The 15553-nt window shown below is 38.2% G+C and overlaps 1 protein-coding gene across 1 annotated transcript; it reads right to left on the bottom strand.

Annotated features, from left to right (window-relative positions):
- Nucleotides 1-13603: 13603 nt before the first annotated feature.
- On the bottom strand, nt 13604-14489 carry LOC108375306 (homeobox protein B-H2; the record flags this gene model as incomplete). The annotated part of the gene is made up of 2 exons (XM_017631406.1): nt 13604-13872; nt 13961-14489. Coding segments are annotated over 2 exons (752 nt in total), but the record flags the coding sequence as incomplete, so codon positions are not given.
- Nucleotides 14490-15553: the final 1064 nt, after the last annotated feature.

The raw sequence follows: 15553 nt of genomic DNA, 5'->3' as shown, positions 1-15553 counted from the left end.
ATGAACAGGTAACACAGTTAGATCTAGTGGTATCAAAAAGGTGCGGATGGCATATGACTTTAAAAGATGCCAGATCCATATTAGCTTCAGAAAATCAACAAAAGTTGCTTCCGTAATAGCGAATGTGGAAAACACTTTTTTGCTTCTAAACAGCCTGTGTGGGCCACTGGGACTATATAAGGCTGAATTGACAAAGACTTATCTCTCGTCCATTAATACTTTTAGATTATTAACAAACCAAGTCTCATTTCGGTACTAGTATCACAGAATTCAGCAAGACTGTGGTGTGTGAGTATGTTTTATCTGCTAAGGCAATTGCACAGCCGCGAATGTCAACCAGCTTAAAACATTTCTCATAAGTCGGTTGAGAATTAAAGGAACTCTGGTTAGTTAGTGAAATTTAAAGGCATCTTATCAGTGATGGTTGGACTTTGGTTGTCTTTCTATAACTTTTTTGCACAAATTATAATTTATAGTTATCGATTTGTAAATTTTCACATCAGGAATGATTACAGGAATCTATAAATTAATATGATAACATAAATTCTAGCCGCCTTCGTTTGGCGGTTCTACTAGACCGCTTTTGAAACCAAAACACCATAGGAAAGATATTTTTCCGTCATATAAAATTTTCGGTATTTGTGTGTAGTTGTTGTTGCAAGCTCTTCAATTTGAGGTTTGTTTTATTTGCGTGAAGACAAATACAAATACCGTTCCCACGATAGTCGGAACGTACGTAAACGGAACGACTCAAATTCATATCTGGCCAAGAAATGTCATTCCAACATCATTCCACAAAACTTTTTGGGGAATTCGCATGCTGTTACAGCAACAACAACGAAGACAATAACCAATTCGAAGACAAAGACAAATACCAATACGGATAAGAAAATTAAAACGAGGAGCAACCGAATACCAATACGACTAAGGATAACACGAATATGAAGACGGATACGAACAAGAGTAGAAGACGAATATGAACACAACACAAAATCAAGGACGAGAAGGAAGACGAATTCGAACACGAATACGAATATACGAAGAGCAATATGGATAGGAAGACGAAAACAAATACGAAGACGAATAAGGACATGAAAACGAAAATAAATACGAAGGCGTATATGAACACGAATACGTAGACCAACCGAAGACGAATTCGGAGAGAAGCTCGAACACGAAGACGTATATATATACTAGGACGAGTGTGAAGACAATCACGAATACGAAGAAGAGGACGAATACGAGGATAATTGCGAAGAAATATACGACAGCAGCGACTAAAACGAATACGAGGATTGAAAGCGAAGACTAATACGAATAAAAACGCAAACATGGAGAGGACCTGAATACGAAGACGTAGTCGAAGATGAAAATGAAAATGACAACGAATACGAAATGGAATACGTATACTAATACGCATACATCCGAAGAAGGATACGAATACAGAGACAGAAATGAACACGCAGGCGAATATAAAGATAGTGGCTAAAACGAAGATAAAACAAGTAAGAAAGTCTAAGTTCGGGCGGAGCCGAACATTAAATACCCGGCGCAAGTATTAAATATATGTTTTTTCACCCTTCCGAAACCTTCCGCTAGATNTAGTGTGTGTGGAAATTCAAACAAAATATTTCTATTTGACATTAGAAGCCGTGAGGCGAAACACATACACAAAATCAGCTGATCTAGTAACACTACCTTATATAGATTCGCCTTGGGTGATTCAGGATTTTTTAAGGGAATACTTTACGGCAAATTGAAAAATATTATGAAAGTGTCAATAGGAAACCGATGAAGATGCCAATCAAGAAGGAGAAGAAATATGTAAATACATACATATATTTGCACCCATCCTCTTCTAAATTAAAGTTTACAGAAACTTCCGTGATTTATGAATAAAAGCAGCCGTTTTTGAATTTACCGCGATATGAAGAATTATCGTTTCCTACTTACATTTCTCCAAGCCTTCTAATCATTTTGATCTGCATGCCTCGGAACACAAATACAATTTGTAACAATTTTCCAAACGGATAATACTGTAGCAAACATTTTAATAATCAACAAAACATGCACACACCCTCTAAACACTGCCTGTCCGCCTAACTGCCTGACTACCTTCCTGTTGCCGTCAGAGAGTTCATATACAAATTGTTTGCAATATACTTGAGTGGTAAATAAAATGAAACCACAAAACGAAGTTGTGCCGACAGACACTCAGCCAAACATTTAATAATGGCAAAAAGGCACAAAGCCACAATGAGCACGTAAAGAGCGAATGAGAGCGAGGCAAAAATCTCCTGCAATAATGCAGCCGCCAACAAAGCACATACAAATAAATCTACATGCACACATACATAAAATCGTTGTAGCATATGCACAGGCGCAGACTCCTCCAAACTCATGCGGTCACAAATTGGTGGTGTCTATACGATTTTTACGCAATATGGCGAGCCCTTCAGCCGGAAGTCAAGTGCTGCATTCACTAATGATGACATAATAGCTTGGCATTTGACGTGATTGTTGTTACTTTTGTTGTACATATGTGTGTAGGTTTTTTGTTCGATTGTGATTGTAGTGGTTGTGAACAGCAGCATATTGCTGTTGTTGTTAATTTTTTGATTGTTTTTGGTTTTTTCTTGTTGTTTGTGGCCTGTGTTGATGAGACCAACCGCTGTGCTTTGTTTATTTAGCGGGTTTGAAAAGTAGAAAAGTTTAAAAATCATTAAAATGAAGTGCCGCAGGTTAGAAGGAAATTATATTCGTATTACTCTTTGTAACAGTTGGCAAATCGTTAGCGCTTTTTTTAACATTTATAGCATTTTATTGTTCGACGATTGAGTGTGAGTCTGTGTGTCATTTACCCGTTGAAAAAGAACAGAAAAAAAAGTTTGAAAAGTTTTCGAGGAGATTTTGCGTAGGGGCCCAAAAATTAAATGTTAATTCTGTGGTCTTTTGTATTTTAGAAAAGAAACCTTTTCAAGGCAATGAAGAGTCATACTTTGGTACCGTTTTCCATTGATACATCACGGGAGCTATGAATATTATCCAAAGAAATGTTGTCGACAGGATCTTTCTTCAGTTTGGACCATTATATGGGTATAAAAAGAAATAAGTTAAGCGTTTGCAGAACCACGTGAGGTGGTTCCAGTTGGGCTGCTTTTATTAAACTTTCGAAACCTCTCCGCGCCTTTTGAAACCAATCGAGTTTTTAGACAATGCGATTAACTCTCGTGTGACTCTTTCACTCTCCGGCGACTTTTTCAATCTGCATACAGCAAAAGAACTATGCTACTTGCATATGCGGATGATATCGACATCGTCATAATTTTGAAGTAGTGAAGGACTTTGTGCTCTAACTCTTGGAAACAGGTGCTACTTTGGAAATGGTAGGCAACTGAAGAGCAGAGCCTTCTCTTGACCAACAAAAATTACGCTCTAGTGAAGATATTTTTTGACTCGGCACTCATAGGAGGACAACGATAGCAAGGGCTCCACGAACAAAATGGAAGAACCAAGTGCAGAAGGACATATCCGACACTTGGGATGGGCAACTGGCACAAATCTGAAATGAAGAGAGGCAACTAGCGAAGCTTTATGGTCTCGGCGTAAACCGATAAACGGTTGTAGTGCCAAATAAGAAGAAGAAACTAAGAAATTCAGGAGGATTAAGAGAGGTAAGAGAGTTAGATATTTCCTTACTGATCCTTACTTAATGTTGCTTTTCTACGTTTGCCTGTTATGTTACCCTGGTCCATATGTCATTTAACAGTTTAATGAAAAATAATTCTAGGCGAAGTTTTTTCACGAACAAAAATGTTTTGCATAAATATAAATTGTATGGGACATTAGGATTTTTGAAAGTTCTATAGCAGCTTAGCTATAGAGCATATTGTGATACAGTGTGTTGAAATTCGAACACATACTGTGCAGGAAATCATAAATTGAGGCTTAGTGAAAGATCTTTTGAGGAAACTCCACTGGAGATCTTCATGTAAAGCCTAAAGCCACTGACAAAGATAGCCATCGACCTCAACTCTAGGTTCCCATTGTTTTCCTAATCGTTTTTGGCGCGAGTTTATGGAAATGTTTTTCTCAAAGTAGAAGAGTAAAACTGCATGGTTTTGCTCGGGAAAGACTGCAGACTACATACTGCGCACAATTTTGAAGTATCCGAAACATAAGGGAGCTTCAAACCTAAACCAAATAAGAACCTGCTTCGCTGCAGCTTGATTTCCAGTTTGTGTGACAACATCACGCCACAAATCGGAGGAGAAGCTCGGCCCAACACTAACATTTGTGTAAGTACCAATCTATTATTATTATTATTGTGGGCCATAGCGGACCTCAAGTTCTGGCGTAGTCTATTGTGAATGTCCTTCACTCTATGCGTTTTTTTTCAAATTTCGGAAGATTAATTTTACTGAGTTGATTATAGGGAACTATCACTTGGAATACCTACTGATAGTTTTGAAAGTCCTCTCTGCTTAAATTATTGAAGTTTTAAGAGTCTCTTAGATGAAAGATTAATCGCTTAGCTTTCCTCTTTCGTCGACATTCGATCCAGTGCACAGTGAAATTTTTGACTTCATAGAGGTTTTAAAGCTTTATTGGCTTTTTTTTAGTTAGACACTAAAATTATTCTGGATTAGACTAGGCCACTGAAGCAGCGCTATCTTTTGTTAAGCGGTCTGCATGTTTCTCATGCATCGGTATTCAGCCCAGCATTGCTATAATTTTAGCTTGAAGAAGTTTTAATGTTTAGAGCTGGTAAAGCGACTTGACCGTCCGACATAATGCAGATATGCCTCTTCTAAGACGGCGCCTGTCACAAATTTCTACTGCATTTCTGTTCGCGGGATATATGTAGTAACAGCATGTTTTAGATTTTTTCACCGAATTTCGGCTAGATTTCCCTAAGTGCATGGTTGGGCACGTGTCTTAGCTCGTCCGTACGTAGTTTCCAGCGAAGTCGCTCCTTCAAGTAGCTCGTATGTAAACTTAAATTAGTTATAATAGATCGTGATGAATCACAGGACTGAGAAAGTCGGCTGCCCACAAAATATATGCCCTTATAATTATCAGGCGCAAAAAGGTGGAGAAAGTTGATAACACCACCCAAAATTGCGTGAAGACCGAAAGCCACAATGGCGATTCCACGCTTTCTACAATTAGGGTAAAAACTCGCGAACCAAAGCAACAATGTAGGCATAGTGAATTCTATAATTCTCCATATTTCAGCAGTTAAACGATTATCCTATGTTCGAGAAATAAATTCAACATATCGGCAAGGAACTTTGCGGTTATGCTCAGCATTTCAAACGTTTTCCGAGCTATAGCAGGGGTATTCCTCACAGACTAAAGAAAAATGAAAAAAAGCTGTGGCGATCTCATCAACTTATTCTTAACCTTGAGGATATCTCGACTGGCATGGATACAAGGATGATTCAGTTTGCGGACTTTGTCGTTTAGAGACTTAAGAAGATGCTGATTACGTAAAAATTAAATGAAGTTTTGGGCCGAACATGCAGCGAATGTTAGAGATCAAAAAGGTGTGGAAATCGATATTCGGTTTATCAACCGAAAATTAGCATTAGCAATTGTGGGAAATCGAGCAGATAAGAGGAAGCAACGAACGTGAGCAACTGTAAAATACACCAGTAGTAACCATGAACGAACTACACAGATCACCCAGCACGGCAACCGTGTATTTGTAATTGCATTTGAGAAAAAAATAAATAATTGATGACTTCATTTTTTAATCGGTTTCACATGGTTTCGTTCCTTTTAATTCACATGGCGGCGAAAAAATGACGTCATTGCAAAAAAATTACCTTTTCTCGCACGCCGTCCTGGGTGATCTTATTCGTTCGTTCATGAGTAGTAACGTACGAAGTACGGACTGAGGCGAGAAACGATGATCCGACGTTGAAACTGCACCGAGGACTGACAAACTCGAGATGGACTTTGTTTTCGACCTACTAGCTAAAACGGCCTCCCGAAAGAATACTTAGCAGTAGCAACGAATGAAAAAACTGGATGAGAAAAATTGCTTTTAGTGTACTAAAGCCTCACACTGACGGATATAAGGCTTTCTATGGTTTCTATGAAAGAAAAATACGAAATTTCTGCGCATATAGGACCTATGCCAGCTGCTGCTTCTGTTCGACGGCATAGTGCCATTCGTTCGGATCCAAGTTCGATGCTTGCTCCGTTCAACGTGTAATACATAGCTTTCGCCTCTAGGTAGACAATGTTCACAAGACGAAATTCAAAAATTAGGTACAAAACTCGGTCAAACTCTTACAGAATATGCGGCGAAAAGCATTTTTCTTGAGAGCTTCCGCTGACAAAAGACGATGCTTTTATGGGGGTCTCTTATAGCCTGTCAATTTGCAAGGTACTCGTTCTGTTTTCAGCTTCTTTCTTGAAAAACGTGCCTTAATAGCTGGTAGGGCTGCCAACTATCCTTAGCTATTAGGTGCCATATTGATGATAAAATAGTGCCAAATAGAAAAATAAAAGTGCCGAATACGGTGTCATGCTTTTTAATCAAAATAGCAATTTAGCAATAAAATAAGTTCCACATTTCCAAAACAAAAAAGCAATACCAAAGTAAGATTGTTCAAACTTTAGGAAATAGAAAATTTTATTTTATAAAAAAAGGAGTACACGAGAATCTTTGCACAAAAACTTATTGAAATACTACGCACTATTTCCCAAAAGTGCGATTTTATTACCTTGTGCGTAATTAAAAAAATTGGTGCAATTTGAAGTAAAATAGAGCCAAAAATGGCACGGTTTGAGCCAAGTTGACAGGCCTGATAGCTGGTCTCCGTAGTAATATTCTCTTTTCGTTTGCTTGACATGCGAATTCGATTGTTTCATAGTTCCTTAGTCTGCTAATTGCTCTTAACTTAAAGGCTTATTAATTACTAGATCGCCAACACCCGCATCGCTGAGTGTACGAAATCTCAACATACTTAAACTATGCCAAAACCAGGAGATTTTAAATTATTTTAACCATCTACAAAATATTTTCAAACTAAAACTTTCTTAAACCTCTCTTTTGCGATACTTTTACAATTTACTTATATCCTGATTTCAAATATAAATAGATAAAAAAAGCGGACGACCCCCGTATATGTAGTTTATATATGAAGCCCTTTCAAAACCATTTCGATTGATACCCCTATTGTAATACTTCATTGAAATTATTGAATAGTTTGAATTTAATTTTCTGAACAGTTGGCATCCTTTTTAAATCTCTTTCGTCTCACACTCATATTATGATAAATGCATATGAATTTGAATTTTCAAATATGTGGAAACTCTGCTTTACATATGTAGCTTAGAAAGCCTTTTCAAGACTTTCGATTAATACCTACATATATTTCAATAGCTCATTTAACTTACGTATAATGTAACATTTATTTTTAAGACAAGCCGTTACCCTCTTCAATACATCATAGGATTCTACATATTCAATCTGAGCATTTCTAACGAATCTTACGTTTGACACTTAAATTGAGTATAATTATTTTAAAATCGACTTTTAAAAAGGTGGCAACCCTCTCAAAAATATTTTCCAACTAAAACCTTATTAAAGACCTTTGGTACCCATATTGTTATACATATTCCAATTATCTAATTCCCTTATTCAAGTAAAATTTGGTTTTTCAAACAGGTGGCAACCGTCCTTCATGTAGTTTAGAACTAAAACCCTTTTCAAAAACAGTTAGATTTACACCCCATATTGCAGCAATTCATTTAAATGAATTGAATATAATTTTTAATCGGGTGGCAACCCTAGTAAAACACCTCAATAATATTCTAAATTTACAACCTTAAGGTTTCTTTACAATCTTTCGTTTGACAATCTTTCAGATAGCTTGTGAATAATTGATTTAAATTTGGCTTTTCACTCAGGTGGCAACCCTTTTCAAAATATTTTCAAACCACAACTTTTTAAGCCTCTTGACATCAATTTTTAAATATATTTTCAAATAAATAATTCTCTTAATTCAAGTTGAATTTGATTTTTTAAACAGGTGGCAGCCCTCCTCCATGAGTGTGAAATTGATTTTATATATCTCCATACCAAGTTCCACTACTCTATCACAAATATTTTCTACGTAGAAAGTATGAAAAATTCCGAGTGTATGGGAGGTGCCACGCCCTCTTGTACATCACGATTAAATCTATCCTATATTTTAAGTTGGGCTAAATGACACCAGTGTACAAAATTTCATAATGATCCGTTGAGTGGTTAAAGCGTGAAAGCGTAACAAATAAACAAACTCACTTTCGGATTTATAATATTAAATATATATGTATATATACATATATATTATATATAGCAAGGATTTCCTAGCCATCAAAACAGTTGACAAATTTGTTCAGATTACGGTTTGCTAAAGTACCCCTCAAGCTTACATCGACTATATTTAAAATGTAACACGCTCGTCCTTCCTACAGTCTAAAAATTTTGTTGCAATTATTTTAAAATGTTGAATCCTTTGCTCAACTGCACTTTCGCCAATCATTTAATTTAATAAAAATTTCTTTTGAGAAAAAAATTTTCCAATTTCATGGTACATTTTCTAGCCATTATCGATGAGGCGCAACGCACAAAAGCCGCTGAGTAAACGCATAAATAGTGCCGATTGCAATGCTTGCTTAACACAACCAACAACAACAACAACAACAACCACAACAACCACCACAAATGCTTATAAATGCATTTGTGCGCACATTTTTCTCCTACTCATTTTCGCTTCGCCAATTTTAATGCTCGTCGCAAATAATTTGCAACATTAAGCGGTGATTTATTTTCATCATTTTCCTCTTCTTAGCTCGCTTTTCGCTTAATATCTGTTTTATGCGCTTCCATATACTTTGTCTGTCTCTTCTTCTTCATTTTTTATGCCTTGTGCTCATTACAATTTATTTCCAATTCACCTGCAGTTGATTTTCACTGATTTTCCTGGAGCATCCTTCAGTTGTACTGCTTTTAATTAGCGTTCGAGCGCCCGTTCAAACACACAGACACACAGCGCGAATTTATTACATTACACGATTTGTATGTCATAACTTTTTGCACTGCAGCCACCCCCCTCGCCACCTTTCGTTTCCTCCAGCTCCACTTCCGCCACGGTCGGCACTCGACATTCGCCATTCAATTTGCCTCGTTTAAATGTGAAAAGCTGTGGTTGGCCAAAAAAGGAAAGAAATCTGCTGCCAAGCAATTTTTCTACACCATTTTTATTTTTGTTTGACTGCAATTTGTATAGAAAGTGTACACTTGTATCTACTATGTATTCGATTTTACAAGTGCTCCTCTCCTCGCTGTAGAACTGTGTTTTGCAACTGCTTTTACCCTACCGCCGCCCCCATTCTATTCAAGCGCAACGAAAATTTTTTCCTGCAATTTTTTATACCACTGCCTCGCATTGCGGTGTAAATATGCATGAAAATGTATCACTGTGCAGCTTATGTGATTGCTACTGTTGTTTTTGTTGTTGTGCTGTTGCATTTTTTATTGTAGTATATAATTGCATGCTTGTTGGTTGTTTTCCAGTTGGCTACATTTTGTATCTTTTCCATTTTAGAAGTGCATTTTCAAAAGACTTATGTGAATATCATATACACAAGTATGTACGTCTGTATGGATAAGTGTCTATGTATGTGCAATGAGTAGATAATATTCGTACCCATACTCCCACAAGTTCTATAGAATTTAGAGGAACAAAGGAATTTGCTATCGGTACTTGAGGTAAAAATTTTAAGGTGGCAACCCTACTCAAAAATATTTCCTTAATAAAGCATTCTGAATCCACTTTAATCTAATAACCATTTTTAATTAGTAAACTATTTAATTCGCTTAATTTTGTATATGGTGAAAACCCTGCCAGAAAATATTTTCGCTCAAAAGTATTCAAAATGGTGGCAATCCTGCCAGAAAATATTTTCGTTAAAAGGTGTTCTAAATCATTTTTCTGTGAATACTTCGTTTTTCACACCTCCGATATTTAATTAATTAAACATTTTTTTTTTGTGGCAACCCTAATTGTTATTTTATTATAAAATTGTTACCTCATTTGATATTCTTCTTTTTCATTGCCGCTATAAACGTTTAACCGAGTTCAACATAGAACACCAATTCTTTCTCTTTTGTGCCAACTGACGCTAACTGGAAATTCCATTCGAAGCCAGGGCTTTCTCCGCCTGGTCTATCCATCACGAAGTCATTCTCCTTAGAAAATGGTGTCTGTGCGGTACAATTGTGCAACCTTTATTATGTGCTCCAACATGAGGATTAAAAAATCACGCGACAAAGAGTAAGATTATCTGAAACCTCGTTTGGTATCGGGGGGGCTTGAAGAGTTCCTTCCCAATTCTGATGCAGCTGTGTTGCTCAACGATATCTCACACAGCCGTATTAGTTTGGCAGGGATAACAAATTTAAACATAAACTTTCTTTCCTTTTAAATATAGAAAGAGTTAGTGAGGGTCGATCGTCCTCTCGTTGGTTCTTTTCCAAGACAGGCCCCAAGCCCCATGGATAAGATCCAACCAGTTCCTCGACGGTGATATTTGGCCGTTACTTCTATTTTTGAATAGCTTGCTCGCGGATGCTCGTTTGTTGATAAGTGATTTTGGAGATCTGCAGTGCATACAGGGTGACACAGATGCCAGCTATCTGCAGTTATTGAAGCATTTCGATGCCGTGGTTTCCAATGTCAAACGTGCGGCCCAGACACTAATGGAATGGGTCTTTGGATGCTTCCATCTTTCCTTCGGCTTGTTATCCGGGGTGACGAAGTCTCTTACCCACCAACACTGAATTGGTCCATATGCAGTTGTTAGGGCTATGCTTGCTCTACTTTACCCCTGCAATGTATGTATTTACTGGGTTGCGGGACATCAGCTGCAGTTGTGTCGAGAATATCAACCAGCCGAACAGAGTCACCTACTCACTCAAGCGTCCGGGGTTCCAAGTATACCCCCAAATCATAGTCCTTCCTTTGGCGACCATATCAGCAAAAAAAAGGCTCTCATCCGAGGAATTTTTTTGATAATCATTGGATGGGATTTTTACGCTTCTGATCCCGCAATCCCATCGCACAGCCAAAAACTGGAAGAAGTTTTGTTGAGTGCAAGTTTATGAAAACGCGCAAACAGCCGCTAGGCTTTATGCTTTGGCAACTAAATTAAAAAACGTGGGAATATCTTATTGACAGTCACAATAAAGGCACAATTATCTCACAGCACTTCCTCAAGAAGTGTGGCAGGCCGTAGCATAAATATGGATGAATTATATACGGGCACGTTGAACATCTGTTTTGATTGCCGGTACGCAGCGGCATTACGGGCAACTGGAAGTCGCCTTCTGCTGATAGAGGAGGTGCCGATTTCCCTACAGGCGCTTAAATGTGTGCACGACCTACATATACACGATCCGGCAGGAACAGATGCTATAGTCGAAAACACAAAGCTGCAAGATGCCTAGGATTATGTATAGAACATATGATAGCGAGCTCATAAAATTTCTCTCACTGTTTGTTGGTTTCACACGAACTTCAATCGGCTGTGATGATACAATTTTCAGGAGATGTAGAACGAAGAGAAGACAATGGAACACATACTCTGTGAGTATTCTGCCCTTAGAAGACTACGGATTAGTTTTCTGAGAGCACGTCTTCTGCAAAATCTGGAGGCAGGGTGCTAAAATAGCGTACAACAACGCGTTCCGCCTTTCAGATATTAGCTGTGTAATTTGGACGTATATTTTCTGGTAACGCGATGGACCTTAATGGTCGCTGCATAGCTATGCACTTTATGTAGCGAGCTTCTTGCTCCAAGACAGACAACTTCCTGCTGCCGCACCTTATGGTGAACACACTACATACTGCATACTACACTACATACTGCATACTACAAGGGACTCTTAAACCAAACACGTTGACGTTGGCCGTACTAATCCCTCTCACCTTCTGACGTTACCGGAAGCTCAGACGGAATGGTTACCGCAACTCGCCCACGGCTTGATTACGTTATGTACGGTGTGCGAAGGAATTCAATATATTCGAGGAACTACATACCATTTGATTTTGTAGCAGTATCTTGCCCCAAAACTGACTCTAGTGTTTGATTGTGCGCTGAAATGTGAGGCCGTTGCCGGGTTGGTTGAGTTTACGCTCGTCGATCTAAGTAACCTAGAATAGGATAATTTCGAGATGTTAAGGCTTGTTGTTGTTGTCTTTGCTGTTGTTGGTATATAAATCGCTAAAGTTTTTATGGAATACTGCTAAGACGATAGTCCTTAGCCAGAAGTAGGGACGTTTCGGTAGCGCAGGTCCGACGGTTGTGGCAGCATTCTATAATACTCTCGTCGTCGGGTTTCTTGTTTCTATGAAAGTCATTCTCTCGCAACCCAGTACAGCCTAACGCTGTTCTGTTTAAATATTTTTAAAGAGCTTCATCACTCGATATTTCAAGTTAGTTGAAGGTCCCTGATCGCACTTGCATGTCAGTTGTGAAGATCTTGTCTTTAAAAGCCCCACCGCGATCTAGAAAGCTATAGGCAACCTCATCTTCAAGGGCTCTCTACCAGCACTAAATTTCCAAGCAGATTGAGTTCTTAGTCATGCACTTTCTCGCACTCAATTTTAAATACATACTATCTATGTAGATACAGTGTGTCTGTATTGTATGCGACCAGAAATGAATACTGCGAATTCATACTCGTATTTAAAAAACATTTTTTGCTTGCATTCACAAGTGGTAGAAAATTGTAAAGAATTTTTCGCTGTTCAGCACTCAACTCAGTCCAACCAAACACTGCTACTCTTCAGCGTTTGGCGCATTCTGCCTATGAACAAACGAACAACCATCCAGCCAGCCACCTGAATCTATGGAACTTTTAATAAAGGCGTCGCTTTTGTTTTTGTAACCTTTTGCTGTGCATAACAACTTTTTATGGTTGAAATAATTTTTTAATCGAAATAAAATGTATACAAAAGACGTAGCGGTAAGCGGGTAGGCGGCGGCATGCAGAAAGGGCAATGCGCTTATAGAGGAAAAAAAGAAGTACAAAAAGATTTTCTTGTACATTTACCAATCAAATGGTAACACCATTCATTTGAGGTTATGGAAAGGCGCGTGGGCTTTAGTGAAAGGCATTATGGAGGAAAAGGAAGAAAGTTATGTTTTTAAAAGGAGACTTTACGAAATTTTTATCTTTAAAAGAGGAAAAGTGCAAAAAGTTTAAAAATAAATTCTGTTAGTCTCAGTATACTGAAATAATTTAGTAATTGCTTAGTTTGATTTTAGTTCGTTTTCCTGTCTTAATAACATCATATCATATTATTAATAACAGCTATCATATTTATTTTATTATTTTATTTTTAATTCGTTACATTATTTTTTATGCCATATTTTTTTTCTTTGGTACATTATTCCTTAACTAGGGTTTGCTTTAATTTCTATAATCGCAAGTTCATTGAAAACTCGCAACTTTTTTAATACATTGCACAACAATACAAAGTCTTTAACGTATATTTACAATAAAACAAAAAAATTATGACAAATCGATATAACTAAATTGCATAAAATTTTCACTAAATCACGTCCCTGGAGCGCCACTTGCTTTACAACGGGCAGCCATGCACATAGCCGACATTACGAAAGATAGCCGCCGCTGCCGCCGAAGTAAGAAAATTGCATGGATTCGTTGAGCTAAAAGTCGATAAACCCGTCGGGCAACAACCGAGCGCTGCTCCCGAAGTACCATCGCCAACAAATTCCTTTTCTAGAGTGGCCTGATGACGCAATTGTTCTAGTCGCAGCTGATTTTGACGTTTCCACTTAGTGCTGTTGAGTAAAATTAAATGAAAAAAATTAAACAAAAACAATAAAAAGAACAAAATCGTATCACCCATTTATAAATTCGGTTACCTACCGTCTATTTTGATACCAAGTTTTCACTTGCGTCTCCGAAAGATTGAGTGTCTCTGCCACGTCGCTCCGATCGGCTACCGATAAATACTTCTGGCAACGAAACTTGCGTTCCAAATAGGCGAGCTGTGCATGTGTAAACGCGGTGCGTCGTCGTCGTGGCTTGCGACCGCTTTTATTCAAATTCAAGCCCAACTTGCTACCGTGCATGTGCCCACCAATGCCACCACCACCCATACCGCCGCCCCCATAACCTCCATGTGTTTGCAGGTGCGTCGTGGGCAGTTCTAAGTGATTATTGGCCGATGTGGTGGAAGTACTGTTGTTGGTTGAGATGGGGTTGCGATTGCTGCTGCGTTCGTCTCCATTTGGTGAGTGCTGATTCGACTCGACACTCGACTCGTTGACCATAAAGTGTAAGCGGGCGCTGCTATTGGCGGCTGTGTTATATTGATGACCATGCAGCATATCTGAATCGGGCGAGGAGCGATCTTCGATGTCGATTTCTGAGTTGTCGTCAGATAGATCTGAATCTAAAATGAGAGAGAGAAGAAAAAGATTGATATTGAGTTGATAAAATAATTGCTTGAAAAACTAATGTCCATAAAGTATTTATGTCTCTGTTTCTGTATCCAAATTCGAGCTGGCAACACCAGAATATATCAGGTATAGGAATTGGCAATCAGATCTAGCTGTTCTCAAAAAGACTTTTAGACCTGATATATCCAGTTAAGGACTTATCAGAATTCCCTGAATCCAATTGAATTTGTGTGGGTTTTTCACTGAATGCCAACAGAAAATTGTTCCTCATAGTAGTTCTTCAGCATCTAAGTGAGTGCAGAACTTTCTAAGGGGCATTTGTTAGACATAAATAAGTGCTGTCCGAAGCCCAACACCTACTCAATAACCGGAGTATTTTAAAAACTAATATCGAAAAAATCTTCATTTGCCTTCCACTAGTAAACATAGAGCTCATATCTTGGGAAGCAAACATTTTCTGATAACACATTCCCCGGCTTAAACAGTTCTATCTTGTAACAGTTTGATTTGTTTACAGAGAAGATCAACTTACCTAAATCATTTATCTACAACTCAGCTCTTTGCTGGTCGCTTTAGCCTCTAAAATTTTGGATTAATCGTTATTGCCGAAAGCTGAGGTCGTCTGACGTGGGAGTTCAAAGAACGGCGCATAGTAAATACGGCGACGAGTTATCCTATGTCGGGCTTGGGCTTTGCCACAGATTAGTCTTACAGTCATATCCAGGCCAAAAAAAAACTTGAGCAAATCAAGGAACCCACTCTGTCTAACTCTTCTACGTCAATCAAGATCCAATTGCTGATAATAGTGTAGCTAAGCTTTCCAGTCTATTCATTTTATTGAGAGATTTTTCTACGCTAAGGTACCCAATATAGTATTAGTAGCGATGTGTGTTTCCAATCAAAGGAATAAGTGATCCTTGAGGTTTTACAGGACGAACGGTTGCTACAGCGTTCATTGGCTACTAAAGTAGTGTGATCTGATACAAACACTGTTTATAACGGGATACTGGTATGCCGCCGTGTTTTTATCAGGAAGTATGTAGCTGGTCGTACCTTC

Source organism: Rhagoletis zephyria, unplaced genomic scaffold (assembly GCF_001687245.7).
Source record: "Rhagoletis zephyria isolate East Lansing unplaced genomic scaffold, Rhagoletis_zephyria_1.1 Rzeph_scaffold_08729, whole genome shotgun sequence".
In the NCBI taxonomy this organism is placed as follows: Eukaryota; Metazoa; Arthropoda; class Insecta; order Diptera; family Tephritidae; genus Rhagoletis; species Rhagoletis zephyria.
The sequence above is the reverse complement of the archived record's forward strand: the minus strand, read 5'-3'. Positions and strand labels throughout refer to the sequence as shown.